The 16,909-nt window shown below is 34.6% G+C and overlaps 1 protein-coding gene across 6 annotated transcripts in view; it reads right to left on the bottom strand.

The window, feature by feature from the left end:
- Nucleotides 1-16,909, bottom strand: part of DMD (dystrophin) — a 1,043,683-nt gene that overhangs the window by 374,748 nt on the left and 652,026 nt on the right. For all 6 annotated transcript variants that reach the window (XM_054291254.1, XM_054291257.1, XM_054291256.1 and 3 more), the window contains 2 exons: nucleotides 7,138-7,285; nucleotides 5,010-5,159 (listed from right to left, as the gene is read on the bottom strand). In XM_054291254.1, the coding sequence (XP_054147229.1) occupies nucleotides 5,010-5,159; nucleotides 7,138-7,285 (298 nt within the window). The remainder of the gene's footprint in view (nucleotides 1-5,009; nucleotides 5,160-7,137; nucleotides 7,286-16,909) is intronic.

Here is a 16,909-nt window from a genome sequence, read left to right as displayed (position 1 = left end):
CACAAAGGCAGTGTATGTCTTGGAACTGAAGTTTTAGAAAGCCCAAGTCGTTGCAATTGATTGGTGCACAGTAGTATCTGAGCATTGCCCATTACAAGTGAAATCTCTCTCGGATACACAGAACTTTGTAGTAGAAAAATGTGTAATGATTTGCCTGAAGTACTTGATATCTAGTAATTTGGCATCAATATTAACTCAATGTAAACTCATATGTCAGCACATATGTCTTGAAAATTAGTACTTCTTACATTCAAATTCTTGGCATAACTTCTTAAGTATATGATTATTATATTCTGGATTTGTATGGCAAACAAGAATAATAAGGAATTTTAAGATGGTTGGCAAGATAATTTGATATATATTGTGTATATACACACATACATGTATTCAATCATGCTTTCATGGCTTCAATGGCTAATACAGACTTTTTGCCCCTGCATGACTTGACTGTATTTCATATTTTTCTTTGCTTAGCTTTTAAATTTTTAATTCATACTGGCTGCTAGCAATATGCAAATTAAAAAAAAAAATTAAGCATATACATACTTGTTTCTTAGGGCTTGTGACACTCTCATGTTTGTCCAAAAAACATTTATATCAAATTTGTTTTTGCTACACATGAGGCCACTTTTGAATATGGCTGATGATAACATGAATGTGGCCTACACTTAATTAGCCATCTATGACAAGCTGTCAGAGGAAATTCAGCATAACAAAAGACTTTATTATATTTAATGGAATTAGGTCACTCATTAAATGAAAGTAAATTCAGGAAAATGTCAACCTTCTGATCCCTAAAAGGCCAGTTATACTATTCTTATTTCAAATTGAAAGAACAGAAATCAAACTGCATTCATTTTCCAACAAATTTTCCCCTCCATACCACAAATAACAACAGCAGCAATTGCAGTAGTTCCAACTGTGAGCTCGAATTAAGTTGCATTGACATGCTGGAAATTTTATGTCATTGTAGGTAATCTATGAATAATTTCTACTCAAGGCAAGTTATAATACGTGAACTATAACCTTGTTACGACTTTGTGTTTCTGCACTTTTGGGCCCATCTGTTTTTCTCTACACTTGATCAACCAAGCTAAGACAACCTACGCCTGTTCTGGTGGTACAGAAAATGTTCACAAATTATAGCCATGTCACTCCACTCTAATTTTTATCTTGTCCACATAGCACAACAAATTGATTTGCTGTGGCAATAAACAGTGAAATAGTCTCTTCAGTGTCTAGTAATTAGAACTAATACTAGTAGACAAATTAAAAGGCAGCAAAACAAAATGTCTCCATCAGGCACTTATAATAACCTTCATAATACATACAGTAGATGTTGTGAAGACTAAGGTGGATAAATGAGGAGAATGCTGATTTTGGCATCCAGCTTACTTTCAGATAATTTAGCTCATCGCTCTTGGCTGACAGCAGACCAAGAATAATATTAAAGAGTAATAAACTCCTTCCAGCAAACCTCTGATTCCATGGTTCACTGGTCTCAGACCTAATCTATCAATCCATTTACTGCACAGTAAAAGGTAAGAAACCCATTACAGATCTGTTACATGCCATGGCAGGTGGTATATGACAAGAACTGAATTCATCACAAACTCCAGTGCTGAGTACCCTTTTGTGTGCTTTGAAGCACTAGGTGGTTACCTTACTTGGCTATCACAGCACAAGATACTTTAAGCTTTGAAAATAAATGAAAAATTCTTGATGTGAAGGCATAAAAATGGTCATAAACCACTTCATTTTTCATAATATTAAGACTTCACTAAGATAGTGCTATTTTCATTTTTACAAGAAATACTGGCTTTGGAGAGGGTACAATAAGTAAAACGAGGATAGAATTAAAAATTCTAGCCTTTCAAATGTGGGCTTTAATCTTCATTCTCTGCCTAAACTATACTGAATTAGGTAACAGCCAATTGGAATCACTATTTAATAAAGTTCTATAAAGAAATGTGGTGTCAAAATCATTATTATCCAAAGGAAGAAAAACTCTTCACATATCTACTCTCAAGGTCATCAGCACGTGATATAAACACCCAAAAGCAAAGACAATTCTGAATTAAAAGCTAAAAAGATACTTTTATGTGCCCGCAATTCCCTTCGCACTAAATTTCTTTTCTAGGATATTTCTATTGCTGTAGGGCAACAGTTTCTGTGACTGTAAAAAAGGTTTGAACATGACTTATTTCAAATATGTCACCTTGAAGGTTAAGACTCACAGGTGTTGTCCCCTATTCCTCTGCTTGGCAGATCAAGGCAAAACAAAAATTTGTGATAACTTTAGGAGATATTTGGCCACATCCTCACCTAGTGTAAATTTTCCCAGCTTCTCTGAAGCAAGCAGAATTACTCTAGTGTATACCTGATAAGGACCTATTATTTATCTGTCATGTATGTTTCATATCTTGAAAATAGTATCATCCTGCAAAATAAACAGTAGATTGTTGCATGTTCATTTCTAATAGAGATGCCAGAAAACAAAACTTACAATTTGAAACAAAGGATTAAAGTGTAAAATAAGCTCTTAAGGGGAGGTGGAGAGACAGAAAAGCCCCAGAGAAATCTCTGTATGATGATGTTTGTCTACTGTGCTTTGAGGAACACAAAAAATATATCCTCATCAAAACCACTGACTACAGAATCCCCCTCAGGTGACCTAAGAAGTTTGCCTGATATAAAAGTGCCCATCCTGTGAGCTTTGGCTCAGAGTAAATATCTCTGGGGTTTTTCCAGTGCTTACATATCCATATCTACAGCTGAACAAATAGAACATTAAGTTCCACTGTCAGGCTCGCAGAGTTTCTTTCCATGACTTCTAGTTTTAATTCAGGCCCCAAATTTTCAGGGCAGAAAGTGAAACAAATAATTGAGGTTTCCTAAACAAATAATGAGTAACAGTAAAACATACGAAAATTAAAAAGTAATTATTTTTTGCTTCAGTGTCCTTGGGAGAATCTTACTGAACCCCAAAACAAGTGTCTAATATTTTGTTTTGTTTTGCTTTGTTTTCTACATCTGCCAAGATCACAGAGAAAACAGAAAACCTGAGAAAGAGAGCACCTTCAGGGAAGATGTATGCATGCGGTTTTGTAATTTTCAAATTCGATTGGTTTTGTAATTTTCAAATTCAATTTCTGTTCTTAAAAAAAAAATAGACAAAAAAAGCACAAGAAAACCAAACCACTGCATTTTGCAGATTCTCTTCAGAGACCAAGGGAAAATGAGAACTCAGTTTTATACACCTCCATGGGTAGACAACAGAGATAAAAAATCACGTGGTAAGTAATCTCCAAAGGAAGATTTCTTTCCTTGGTTTATGTTTTTTTAGTAGTAAATGAAATTTTTCAAGTAAGAAATTCCAAGAATAATTATCTTGCCAGACACATTAGATCTAGGAGACATAAAATTACAAAAAATCAGTAAATTGTAATGATTCACTAAACAGTAGTTTTTGTCTCACATATTCCACCCAAACCTAAGTGCTTTCAACAACATTCATGGTTGCTCTGTGACAGGCGACCTGAAATATTTTTGCATCAGCCAGCAGAAAATGAAAATTCCAAGTTTTTAGGTATATGACTAATCCATAAAATGCTACCTTCAGTGACAAATTTTCTTAAAATATATATATATGTGATCTGACTAAAAGTTAATTAGTTTCTCCTGAAAACTAATGCTGTCTTTTTAGTATCGTAGCTTAGGTATTAACACAGCCCCTGAATTTAGCTATGTATGTGCTTCCTTCAGCCAGTAGATAACATTGTTTTGATCTTGAAGTGTTCTGAATTCTTCTATATACATTGATTTCAGAAGCCCATTTATAGAGAAAAAGATACTTCTGTCCAACCATTGATATAATGATTTATGTGTCCAATCTGGAGATTGTGGATGTGATCAATATTTATTATCCACTTTTGCCTGAGTCATTAGCTGATTTTCTGAACTTTGCCAGACTGTTTCTATTAGGAAGAAACTAGTAGGAGTTACCATATCAAATTCTTTTTTATTTCTCAGATCTGTTCTTGAAATTCAACTGTATTCATGGAAATGGTAACAGAGAACCCAGGACGTATTCTTGACCAGAAGACCTTCTTTCCAGCAAGGTAATAGAAGATTATTTTCTCACTCCCCACCCCCCCCCCCCCCCCCCCCCGCCATAGAACTAAACACAATGAAATATTCCTTTTTGCCCCAGAATCCTGGTAACTTTAACAGATACCACAGATTAATGCCCCTGACTGACTTTGAAATCAGTCTCAACAGAAATTCTTCAACTGATTCTACCTTGATTATTTCCAAGCAGGCTAATCCATACCTTGGGCAGTAGTTCTCTGGACAATGCTTTCTATCATTTCTACTAAGAAAACAAATTATCTACCTTTCTTTACCAGATTTGCTACTCATTTTCACCATTTTTCAACACAAAAATATGCTATTTCCACAATAAAACAGAACAAAGTCCCCCTTTACTTCTTTCTATCAGTATGGAGATCCCAGAAAGCAAAATATTTGTTACTTTGCTACACAAAAAACAGAAGTGAATGCTTAAGGTTGGTAGAAGTGTGGTGGAAGGTGAAACAGTGGTTACAGTGTTCACCTTGGGATTGGAAACAGAAGAGATTTGGGAATCATTTCCATAAAGAAAATCAAATATCTGCCTCTCACACACCTGAGTCACAAAGCCTGAAATATTTGCTGTTTCAGCAAAAGCAACAGGCTACAAAAATGATGCTGTGAATTCCACCCTTAAGTAGAAGAACTGTAATTTAGTGACTATGTTTGAGTGCAACATCATCACTCTAGTCAGTAATGGTCTTGCTATCACTGTTTCTCACAGCAGTGTATTGTATCCAGTTTTCTTCCTCAGGTTCATTATGCACACAAACATCTCTTCATACAGTGAAAAATTATACATACCAGAAAATATATAATGTAAATATTCACTGCAGATTAAAATTTTATATCACAGTTATATCAGTAATATGTCTAACCTTTAACAAACGATGGTTAGCCTCCTTCAGTGTACTCTCCAGCTTATGTTTTTTGTCTGGGTTCAGTGATGCACTTCCAAGTGCTATTCCTCCAGTTTCATTTAATCGTTTCAGTATTCCCTTGTGGGGCGGCAGTTCTCCAACTCTTAACTGGAACAGACAAATACAGCAGTTAAGATGAACTGTGGTAGGATTTTCAGCTCTCTTTTCTTGACCCTTATTGATTTGTGTATCAGCCAAAGGAATAAACTCAATTCAAGACAAAATAACTGTCGCTTTGTGAATGTAGAAGGCTGAAAAAAAAAAAAAAGAACCCAAAGAGACTGTATTAGTCAATGAAGTCTAAAGAGAGTTCTATGTGACATAATACAGGGTTTCTCAGGATATCAATCACTATTAGATTATAAATTCCAGACCTGGATACTCAATACGTATATCAATTTTAATAATATTGTAATATGCTATGGAGCAAGAACTGTGGAGAAATGTTTTAGTATGTTTCAGTCTGTGAACTGCCACCCAGATGGCATGTGGTGAAAAGCCCTCCACTCCAGTTTAATGGCTTAATTAAGAATGGTCATGTATGTCCAACTAAAAAAAGAGAAAATAATAAAAAATAAAAAAAAAAGGAAAGCCAAAAGGAAAAGCAAGGCAGCATCAAAATGATCAAAATGTACCAGTTCTCAAACACATATGTCATTACTGAAAACTTATATTGTCGGAGTAACTTAATTTATCAAGTTAGGTTAATCTCACTTCAAGGTTTTTACTGTTCTGGGGTTTTCCTTGTTTGTTCTTGATTATTAACAAAGGCAGGTAGGTATAAAATGAGCCATGCTGCAAGGTAATGCATTAATATTTGCTCCATTGGGATGTATTCCCTTTTGTGCAGCACCAAAAGAAGATGGACTGTAAAAACAAGATACAAATAAGAGATGCTAACACCTTATATTTGTACTATATATCCCTTAGGAATATTATATAGCAAATATTTGTGTATGTGAAGAGTGGACCCTTCCTGGTTCTGAACAATATATTTCGTTTTTAAAGCCTTAATCACTTCTGCAAACTGTAAGATGCATCTAACATCCCTTAAAAGAATTTATTTGCCTTGGACCTGATATCCTCAACAACAGAGACTTACAAATTCCCTTATCAACTCAATGGCATCTTCTGCTAAACAGAAGGACAACCTCACCACATGGTTGAGTCTCCATGACATGAAACTATATTTATCCTATGTTTACTTAAAAAGAAACTTGAAGGTAGATTTTTACTAAATAATCCTCTGGATTGTTTTTTTCTTTAACTTTGTTGTGAGAAGGATAGAACAAACTGAAAAGTTTTCTTCAGATTCTTTAATGCTCTATTCATCACTAGTTGAATTTGTTAAACTTGGATTTACAAAAAGGATTACTAGGTGCCTAACCGCAAGAGAGGATAGAAAAACCTTTAGGCATATATTCTATAAGTAATATGCATTTTCCAATTACAGTTCAATTTATTATTATATAAGTAATTAAAAATAGTTATTCTACTGAACACATTTCAAAAGACTAAACAGAAAAACTTCTGTTGAATATTTTTATCAGCATTATCAAACTCTAACATATCGGTGAAAATATTCCAGCCCTTAAAAACAAATATTTAATATTCTGATTGGATTTTTTTAAGTATTCTAAAAAATAAGTCACCTAGATGTTTAGTCTAGAAAATGCTGCAGTGATATTTTAATGAGTTGACATTTATAATTATGCATGCAGTTCTGGATCCTCTTGTGAAATACTGAATACCATTTAATAAGTGAGAAGCTGTAAAATGTTAACAAGACATCAATAGAGAAATGCTATACATATAAACCAGTCATATTCTGAGTTAAGAAATGAGGATGAAAAAGATAACGATTAATTTCCTAGTTTTGGGATATTTTTCTTTCAGTAGATTTTCCATTAGTCTTATGATCAATATATATTTGTACCTGGGTTTTGAAATTCCCAGCTTTGATTTGTCTAAAAAGTTATAGGGATGCTGTGTTTGATGTCAGAAACCATTTTGGAAAATAGCTCTTAATTTCCTTCAGTGTAGAATTGGTAAAGTAAGAAAATATTAAGAATAGACCTTACAATACCTTTACTTTGCTCAGGCAGTCTCTCAACTGGTCTTCATTCCCTTTTTCAAGGGGAATACAAATAACGTTCTCTGTTTCCTCTAACCATAAAATCAACTTGTTCAAATCGTCTTGAAATTCTGATAAAATATTCTTTTCTTCCTCTATCCTGCAATGAAAATGTGAAATTAATGTTTTTATACATTTATTTTTATATTGAAGTACTTATCCATACTGAAGGATGATAGATAACTACTTAGAATTTATACTAATTATTTTTATAAGTGGGCCACAGATTTCTTCATATCAAAAATATCAGACAAACACCAATGCTCTTTTAACATGGCATTAAATGTATTTTAAAAGAAAATATCAAGGCATAATTTGCAACACCACTAAATTCAGCTTCCAAATTTCATATGGCAGGTGGCAAAGTACACCAGAAAGAAAGAAGCTAATTATTCAGACTGAAATTTTGTTTGAAGTAATGACAGGGAAGCCCAGTGTCAACAACTAAAAATTCTAGGATGGACTGTTAACCAAACTGAATCTGTTAAACCTGACACAGACTCATTTGGACATTAAACAAGATATTTCAGTAAGTGTGCCATGTACTTTGGTGTCAAGATTCACAAAAAGTAGGCAAGGTTCACTGTCAATAAGTAGGAATAAGATGGGATTCACAACACCTAACTTTAGATATCTGCTCTTCATCTCCATCTCCAACTCATCTGTTCATTTTCACTATGACTCTATAAATATACTGAGATGTGAACTTTTGTGCAAAAGCTTCTTAGAGTTATCAAGAGATGCAGGCAAAAAAAATTTCAAGAGCAGCTGGGAAGAGCATCGGTAGAATGTGAATGCTTGGGATTAACATTTGGAGTGGGCCCTTCTAAAGGAGAAAAAATTATGATTTGTATAAAAATACTTGTAATTCAACACCAAAATTATTCACACACTGAGAATTACCTGTATGGAAAGATGAAAGATTAAATACTTATCAAAATTAAACAATGAAGAGCAGATCCTGCAAGGTGGAATATTTTTATTATGCTGATTTCCTCCTGTACACAACTTGTTTGTGTACTATCAGGACATTCACACTCACACAAAGGTCTGAAGATATTAATTCCTTCTGATGATGCATAACTGGCCCAACTACACTGGTATGACAAGCAGCTGTCCTGCTGTAGAAGGTGCCATAAACAATCAAAAATACCCAAACTGCAGTCGGACTCATTTCTGGAGACTTCCACCAGAGGACTGTGCATGACACCCAGTGTTGCAGCAGAGAGTGTTTAACTGCCCCTTTCCCAGGGGAGGTACCTGGGCATTCCCACCTGAACACATTGAACTTTATGTTGTGCAGGCTTCCTTCACCCCCAATGGATCAAGACTGAGATCATCACTTTGACCAATGGGCATCAAAATTGCAATCAAAATCTAATTGCCTGATGCACTGATGGGCATTTCTTTCTTTCCTCTTCACTATCTACACTTATCCTTTCTTTTTCTTTCTTTTCTTTATATATTTTCTTAAGTGATATCTTTACACTTCTATATTGCTTCATTTCTATAGATAATAACCAAAATGGCTGCAAACCACCTTCCCACTGCAATCAAATTTTTCTAAAATAAGCTTGCCATGTGTACACAGATTGGTCATTGAGTGGTGTTGTTTCACTCTAATCTGCCCAAAGGGATCTATTAATAACAAGAACCTCAGTTACTCTGCCTTCAGGAGTGGGTTGGGACAATACCTGACCTAAACCCTTCTTGGCCCAACTTGATGTCATGCTCTGTTGTCTATCTCTGAGGGGAAGGGACCAGCCCTCACCTCACAACAACCTTATTTCAGGGAGTTGCAGAGAGTGATAAGATCTCCCCTCAGCTTCCTTTACCAAAACCAAAGTTTATTTTCAACACATAAAAGTCAGTATTCATAGCTACACTTAGAGTATGAAAATGCTGATTGTAATTTATATATAACTGAAATAATTGGCAAATTTGTGCTGCTCTGAACAGGATCTCAATATAGTTCTAGACCAAGTTCCTGGTTTATATCTAGAGTGGATTGTAAATCAGAAGATTTATTTGGTTTTGTTCTTAAAATAGTATATCTTAATGTTTACTAGATCTAGAAGCCCAACACTGTTTTATTGGTTTTTAGTTTTTTTAAGATCAGAAACAAGTTACTCTGGAGTATCTGAATACAGATTAGGCAAATATAAGCTAATGGTTGCAAATTGTTCTTTGGAGGGAAAAGTAAGAAATTATATTTACTGTGAAAACAATAAAATTCTTCAAAACTATTTACCCTTTATATATATTATGGCTATACCCATATCCACAGACATATGCCCATTTATGCAAATACGTTAGAAAATGAACACCATAAACAGCAAAAGAATAAACCACCCTGCTTTCTTGGTTTTGTCTTAGATTTTCTAATGGAATAATGCATGAATATTTTCATGAACAGCCTTTTGCCCAGAATTTCTTGAAATGTGACTGATATCAACAAAAAATGCCGATGCTCCTAGATATAGGAATATTTATTGTACTAATATATCTGTTTATTACAACTCTGGACCTTTCATGGAGTACTGTTATGCAGACAGAAATTCTGGACCTTTCCAATATGCACAGATCACTATTTGGTTGCATAGGTCATACAAAAAAGAACCAACTTTACAGCATCACATTTATTGCACTGTTCTTCATTGAGAAGTGTTCATGTTCATGACCTGAGAGGTCATATGCTCTTCCCAAGCCAAAAAACGTCATCTAAAACCAACTAATGAAAACATTTGCTTCTCAGAAAATGAGCCAGAAGTTAATCTATGCTGAGATCCATAGCACTGCAACTATAAAAATGGAGAAAAGCTAACTTCCTGCAGTCCTGAAAGCAGAAGCAAATGTTTCTGAAGCAGTATTCCTCCCTGCTCTAGTTATGGAAATCTGGGTATCAGGCTTCGAGTGTTATACTGTAACCACATAATAAAACCTCTGTCTCTCAACCTGACCAGGTACTCCAGAACCCAAGCCCTCAGCAATAGCTTTCATTTTTCTGGTTTCCTCTCACTTCTACTCATTGGTGAAGTGCATAGCTCAGTGGAGGTATTATGTGATGGTACCCTGAAGACAAACCTGAGAAAGATCCAAGTTTAAATACGTTAATTCTGGCACAGAAAAGGCATAGCACTCAACTCAATACACCCGAGAGCAAAATTATTGAGCTGCATAGTATTTTAAATGAGAAATCAAAAAGATTTCTTGTCTCCTAGAAGAGATAGCAATTGGCAAGATTCCTTTTTCATCTTAAGTATTCTGTCAGTTTTATCACCCTTATGAATTGAGCTGCAAGTCTTAAAACATTAAAAGTTTTCCTATTCATGAAGGAAAGAATCTTTTACTTTGATGACTAATTTAAATACTGATCAGTAGGATGTTTTTTAACCTAAGACTTTCCAGGAATTCTTTCAGAGATGTTTTATGCATATCTATATCTATATATCTATTCTATATTGTCATCTATTATATATTATCTATATATTACCTATACATTATCTATATATTATCTGTTATCTATTTTATATATATACATATATAATATATGTGTGTGTGTCATTCTGTGCGTGTGCTTGCACAGAAGGGTTTCAGAGTTCAGAAAAAAAAAATCCATAGATCTACTTTATTCTAATCAGGAAAAACATGCAGTAAAGGAATTTAAAGGTTCATTGCAATTAACAGGACATGCAGGTGCACCTTATAATTTACTTTACCATCTCTTCTTGACCTGCTAGAATGTCCCTTCTATTATAAATAACACCCTGCAAGACAAGTGTCATATTATGCAAGACGCTGAAACAAAGTTCTCTGTGTTAGCTGAACCGGTTAATCGAATTAAAAGTTTTTACTCAATGACTGATTACACCTTTTGAACAAACTGAATTCTATCACCATAATTACCTTTGGAACAACATACACATGTAATTTCTAGGTGTTTAAATCCATGGTAGCAATGAAAAATTAACATTTATTTGTTACTTAGGAAGTATGGGCTTTCAAATCCTAAGGCTAAACAAGCTGGAGTAAGGAACATGAGCCACCAGTCAACTCAGACGTGGACAGAGCAAAAAAACCAGTTGGGATATGACTTGCTGGTGAAGCAGGTGACTGAGGAATAAGATATAATTCCAGCACCTGGCCCTATGGAGCCAAGCAGATCCATCTCCAGCACAGGTCTACAAGTTGTTATATACTACTGCCTTATCTTTACAAACCGACCTAAGTTCCCAAAAAAGCTTTTAAGCTCCTTCTCTGTTGACAAAAGGTTTATTTTATTAACCCTGAAGTATAACCCATTTTGACTGAGGGAAAATTCTCATACTATAGCAAAAAAGCATGGAATTTCATATGCAACTTTTTGTCTTCCACACAACTGCTATTCTTAGGATCATTACTTTGTATTTTGCACAGTAAAAAAGCTTTCTGTTTGTATTTCTAAATTCATAGGGTCCCTTCATCAACTGCTCTGAATGCACATCTTTTTATAGGAATCTTACATACATTATACTTTCAGAAGCAAATATATCAATATTCAATTTTTAATACTAAGTAGTAAATTAGTTATTTTTCCTAAATGCATTTTGTATATATGATAATTGATAGATTAGGGATTAGTTTTCCTACCATTATTCAACTGAATAAATAAAAAATTCTTATGTTAGTCCACAAAATAACATGGAAAGATTTTTTTTTTCAAACTATCATTAATCCCTAGTTCTATTTGTTTACTACTACATAAACATTCACGGCCTATATCAGAAAGTTTGTATTTCCATGTGCAGTGTCAAGAAACCACATGTAATATATATGGCAGCTCAAGTATTTTCTCTATAGTCAATAATGTGATAGCAATGCCATAGCAACCTGTAAACAGTTAGTGAAACACATCAGATGTTTAGAGTTTGTAACTGCACACTAGTGATGTCGGATTTATTCAGGAGGTGTCAGCTATAGAAATAAAATATACAATCATAGGAGTAGGACAGATCTGCACTTATGATTCATATTCCCATCTGTAACTCCAATAATATTTTGGTGCCTTTCACTTTTTAACATTCACCTGTCAATTCTGTATTTATTGTGTGTCTAAAATTAGGAATGAATGTGTTTAGTAGCTGCTACTGAGAATATGAGGCCACCAAAATTGTGACAAAAATTTAAAGACAATATTTACCAATAAAATGTTAAATTTTCATTCTTTCTCCAAAGAATGGCTAAATATGCTTCATTAGGGTAAGGAACTTTAAATAAGCAAAATTAAAATAGCACATCAACTTTAGAAAACATATTTAGATATAAATACTGAACAGTAAGACATTTAGCTATTCTGTTTGTAAACACAATACAAATTTATGCCAGAAATTCTTTTCCAGTGATTCATTTTAAGAAATCTGGACAGCCAAAAAAAAAATTCAGAAAAATTCAATATGTAGCTAATTATGTGCTTCAAAGAAAAAATATATTTATTGACATAACTGTCATAAAATCTCTTCATTCTAAACCAGTTTTTAAACTGCAACTAGAAGATAATCACAGCCTTCAATATGCTAAGTTTTCAAGTAAAGGAAAGCAATCACTTACAGCTAGTGTGTTATGGAAGAAAAAGAATACCTAAGAAAAGATTTTGTATAAAAATATTAAAAGTGTATTCACTTTATAACAATTAATTTTTACTTAGAATAGAAAGCTTGTATTTTTGTATTCAGGAAAGTACTTGGATGTCTTCTGGTAAACAGCCTTTGTTCTTTCATTCTTTCCATAATTACTTCAAATTCGCTTGGGTAGAGATCTGAACAGGCAGTCTGCAGGTTCAAACTCATTCAAAGTGTAAATGTATTTGCAGCTAAAATAATCAAAAATTCTCTTCCATTCAACTGAACCCAATTTTAACAAATGTCAGATCGTGATGACTAAAAAACCCCAAACTGATTACTTCTGAAACATTGAAGAAATCTATTTCCTGGGCATCTGTTCTCAAAAATTACACAAAAAAGTTTTCACAAAAGTGAAAAATAAAAAGACCAACCAGCATTACTGTTACAAGTCTTTCCAGAGCCTCATTCATGAGTCATCCCTTTCTCAAGCTCCCATGTGAGATGTTGCTTCTGCTCCCATGTACATTCCTTGGTTCTCCCTGCCTGTCCCACGTGTTCCAGAAAGAGCAGCACCAAGCTGCAGCCCAGCCCTGGGGTTTGCTGCACACTGTGGCCCTGATGGCAAACCACCACATCCCTAAATCATCCAAAACTCAGATGTCCCAGGGGCATGACTCAGAGCAGACACAGCGTGCTGTGGCCTGACGTGTCTCAGGGGGTGAAAAGGCAGAGCAAGCTTCTGTTGGTGCAGTTGAGAAGGTTCAGTATTCAAAATGATTGCTGGAGTATGAAGAGGGAGACACAGACACTTTGTATTTCCCCTCTTTTGTCTGGGCTTAGTAGCACCTATTCAAAGGGTCTTTGTGACTTCCCGTGGTCTCCAAAGTCTCCATTTCAGAGTCATGCTGTACTAGAGTACAAACTCCAGCTTTTCCAAAAACATGTCTTTTGTAGCAAAATGTTAACAAAAACTCAATTAAATTCCCAATTTGCTAACTACCAGTGTATCAGACTTTCAATCAAGTTCCACTTTATTCAACTGCCTGGTCTGTTTCAAAGTTTTCAGTAAGATAAAATGACTAGATGTGCTAAAATTACATTCTCATCTAATTCTTAGCGGGATGGATTAGACTGCAAGATACAGAAACTTTAAACACTGAATTCAAACTTCTACAGCTTTGAAACTCTTAGATAAAGGCAAGTGGAAGATTACATCCTACGCAAACATAACTCAAGCATAACCTCTTGATCTTCAGTAACAAAGAAAGGAGATTCAAAGTCAATTTTAAGTCAGTGCTTTGCCTGGGATCAGCATTTGACCTTTTAAAACTGAAAATCAGCTCCTTTTTACTGAAGAGAAGTACGAGTTCCTCAAATTATTTTGAGATTTAGCTTGTTTTCTTGTCTGTTTTTAATTAAGTTGACCTTCTGCAGTCCAAATAATTCTTATTCATTAAAACTGTCAGTCCATCACTGAGCCTAATATTAGCATCTAGTGAACCTATGATCAGTTTCAGCAATTTATAGAATATCATGGTTTTGATATGGTTTACAGTTCTTATTATTCAGGTAGTTTATTATTTATTCCAAATTATTTATGAAAACTGAATTAACATGGTGAAACTTTTTGAATTACATCCTGTTTAAACCTTTCCAAGTCAGCTTGAAACTGTGGGGTTCATGGTGCTTACAGGAAATATTTTGAATTTACAGGGTCTTTATTAATGCAGTGATAGTGTTATGAATGAATAGTAGACCATTTAACCATACAACCTCAGGAAAACTGACAAAACAATTTTGGAGAATTTGTCTTCTCCTCCCCAAAATATAATCCATGCACCAGAACATGAAAAATACCCGAGTGCTTCAGAAAAGCCCAGAGAGCCATCAGCACTGGGGACAGGAGATGGTGGTAAAGGGGAACACAGAAGATGTGCCATTTTCTTTGCTCCATTCACCTCATACTCTCCCAGGATCTATGGACACTAGGTTATGAATTGTATAGGGCTGAGTTGTGATATTTTCCTCCATAACTTTCTGTGGCACATCTCAGATATTCAGAAATCACAATTTAAATCTTAAATGCATTTTAACATCTCTTACATTTCCAACAAGGAATCTTCCCTTGTAAGTACTGAGGAATTAGGTCAATAACATTTTGTTCCATTTAAAGTTTACCCATCAGTTCAACTTAGTAAAACTCAGCCATAACCCTCCTGAGGTTTCTCTCCAGACTGACGATCCCCACCTGCTCAGTGTCCCTTCACAGTGCAGCCACTCCAAACCTTGGCTCTTTTCATCTGCATCCTCCCATGAATACTTTCTGTGTGCCCTCTATATCCTTTGACATGCACAGAGCTCTGCACACTGCAACCAACACCAGTGTTTGATATCACCAAAACAGGTTTTTTTTTGTTTGTAATACCCTTTCAAATGCAACCTAAAACACCAAAATTTTTTCTTTTGCTGCCACCCCATCCTGTGCCTGTAAACACTTTCAATAAGGTCAGGATCACTTTCTGGAGTTGTAACAAGCTCAGCATCATTTAGGTATGGGATAGTCTGTTTGTGTGAAATATTCCTTGCCTCACATTTGTCTCTGTTCAAGATCATCTGCAACTTCTTGACCATCTGCTCAGTTTTGGAGTTCCCACTATCAACTCAGCCTTTGACTACCTGAGGCATAATGTCATCAGCATTCTTGGAAATGTCACCATGCACCTCATGTCTCCAACAAATTTCTCACATTCATGCACCTCCTAAAAATATCTGTATCACTTTCTGTTACTCCTGTAATTGCTTCCCTCCTCCCCTCAGCCCCAACTGATTTTTGAATTCAGCTTGAAAAATACATGTAGAAGGGACTGTCAATGCGCCACATAAAAGTTCAAAACTTCATGTAAAACTGTGTAGGATTATCAAAATCAATTTCTTTCATTTGGGTAAGAAAATAGCAAAAACAGAGCTTACAATATATAAAGTTTCCTTGCCAAATAATGCTTAGCAGCATTATACTTGAATCTGAAATCACTAACAGATTTCATTTCTGGAATCCATTCAATTGCTAATGTCTTGCCACTTTATCTTGAGATCTGCTGAGCAAAAAAATGTAATAGGAAACAAAGTTTCAGTTGATCACTACTCTGAGCTACTGAGAATTAACTTTAAAGCAGAGCATAATGTATTAACTACAAAGAATAAAAATTGAAACCTAATAAAATTATTATTATTATAGTCAGTTTTCTTTTCTGGTTTACAGAAGGTTCTAAATGTTAATATCTATTTTCTTTTTATTTGAAATTATTATATGAAGATGTGTTATACCAGGTCTGCTCTCCCTTCAGTATCACCTTCATTCAATATAGTTTTAAAATGTTCCTCCTATTTTCTCATTCTCAAAATTGACTTTAGTAACATTATTTTAACTACAAAAATTAAATTTTTAGAAAACGTAGACAAAAATAAAAGGACTATTAAAACTTATGCGAGTCACAGTATAAGCATTCTGACTTTACAGGTGCTTTCTTTTCAATAGTCCATTTAAGCTGTTCTGAAAAAGAGAAATCAAATATGTCAATTGACACATATTTTTTGTAATTTATATTCTACTAATATATTTAAATAAATTTGACATAGTACCCACATATGCATTGGACAATGCCATAACTATATCAGCTCTTTGGAGTGTAAGTAGAGGCCACTTCCTTCAGCTTTTGTTTGCCTCATGCTTTGATCTTAATGATAAGTTAAAGCATTTTGGGTGACATGGGTTTCAAGTCTTAAAAAGAGAGAATATGACTACCCAAAACCAAATTAGGACAAATAATGAAAAACTAAAAGATGTCAAAGCATAAGAGTTATGCAAATCCCATGTCACCATGGTTATATAAAGATCGTGCAGCTGATAAGCCTGTGGTCTTTTCATGCCCAGGTTCATCAATAATTGAGACCTACTTAGAACACACAACTTTTTCCTGTCAATTAGTTTCTGTCCTTTGAAAATCCACTATAGAAGAGTGAAGAGAAAAGGAGGAGAGGAAAAGGAAAAGGAAAAGGAAAACGAAAAGGGAAAGGAAAAGGGAAAGGAAAGGAAAAAGAAAAGAAAAAGAAAAAGAAGAAAAAGA

This window comes from Melozone crissalis, unplaced genomic scaffold (genome assembly GCF_028551555.1).
Source record: "Melozone crissalis strain CALT ecotype California unplaced genomic scaffold, PUWL_Pcris_2 ptg000090l_1, whole genome shotgun sequence".
In the NCBI taxonomy this organism is placed as follows: domain Eukaryota; kingdom Metazoa; phylum Chordata; class Aves; order Passeriformes; family Passerellidae; genus Melozone; species Melozone crissalis.
This window is presented reverse-complemented; position numbering and strand designations above follow the sequence as displayed.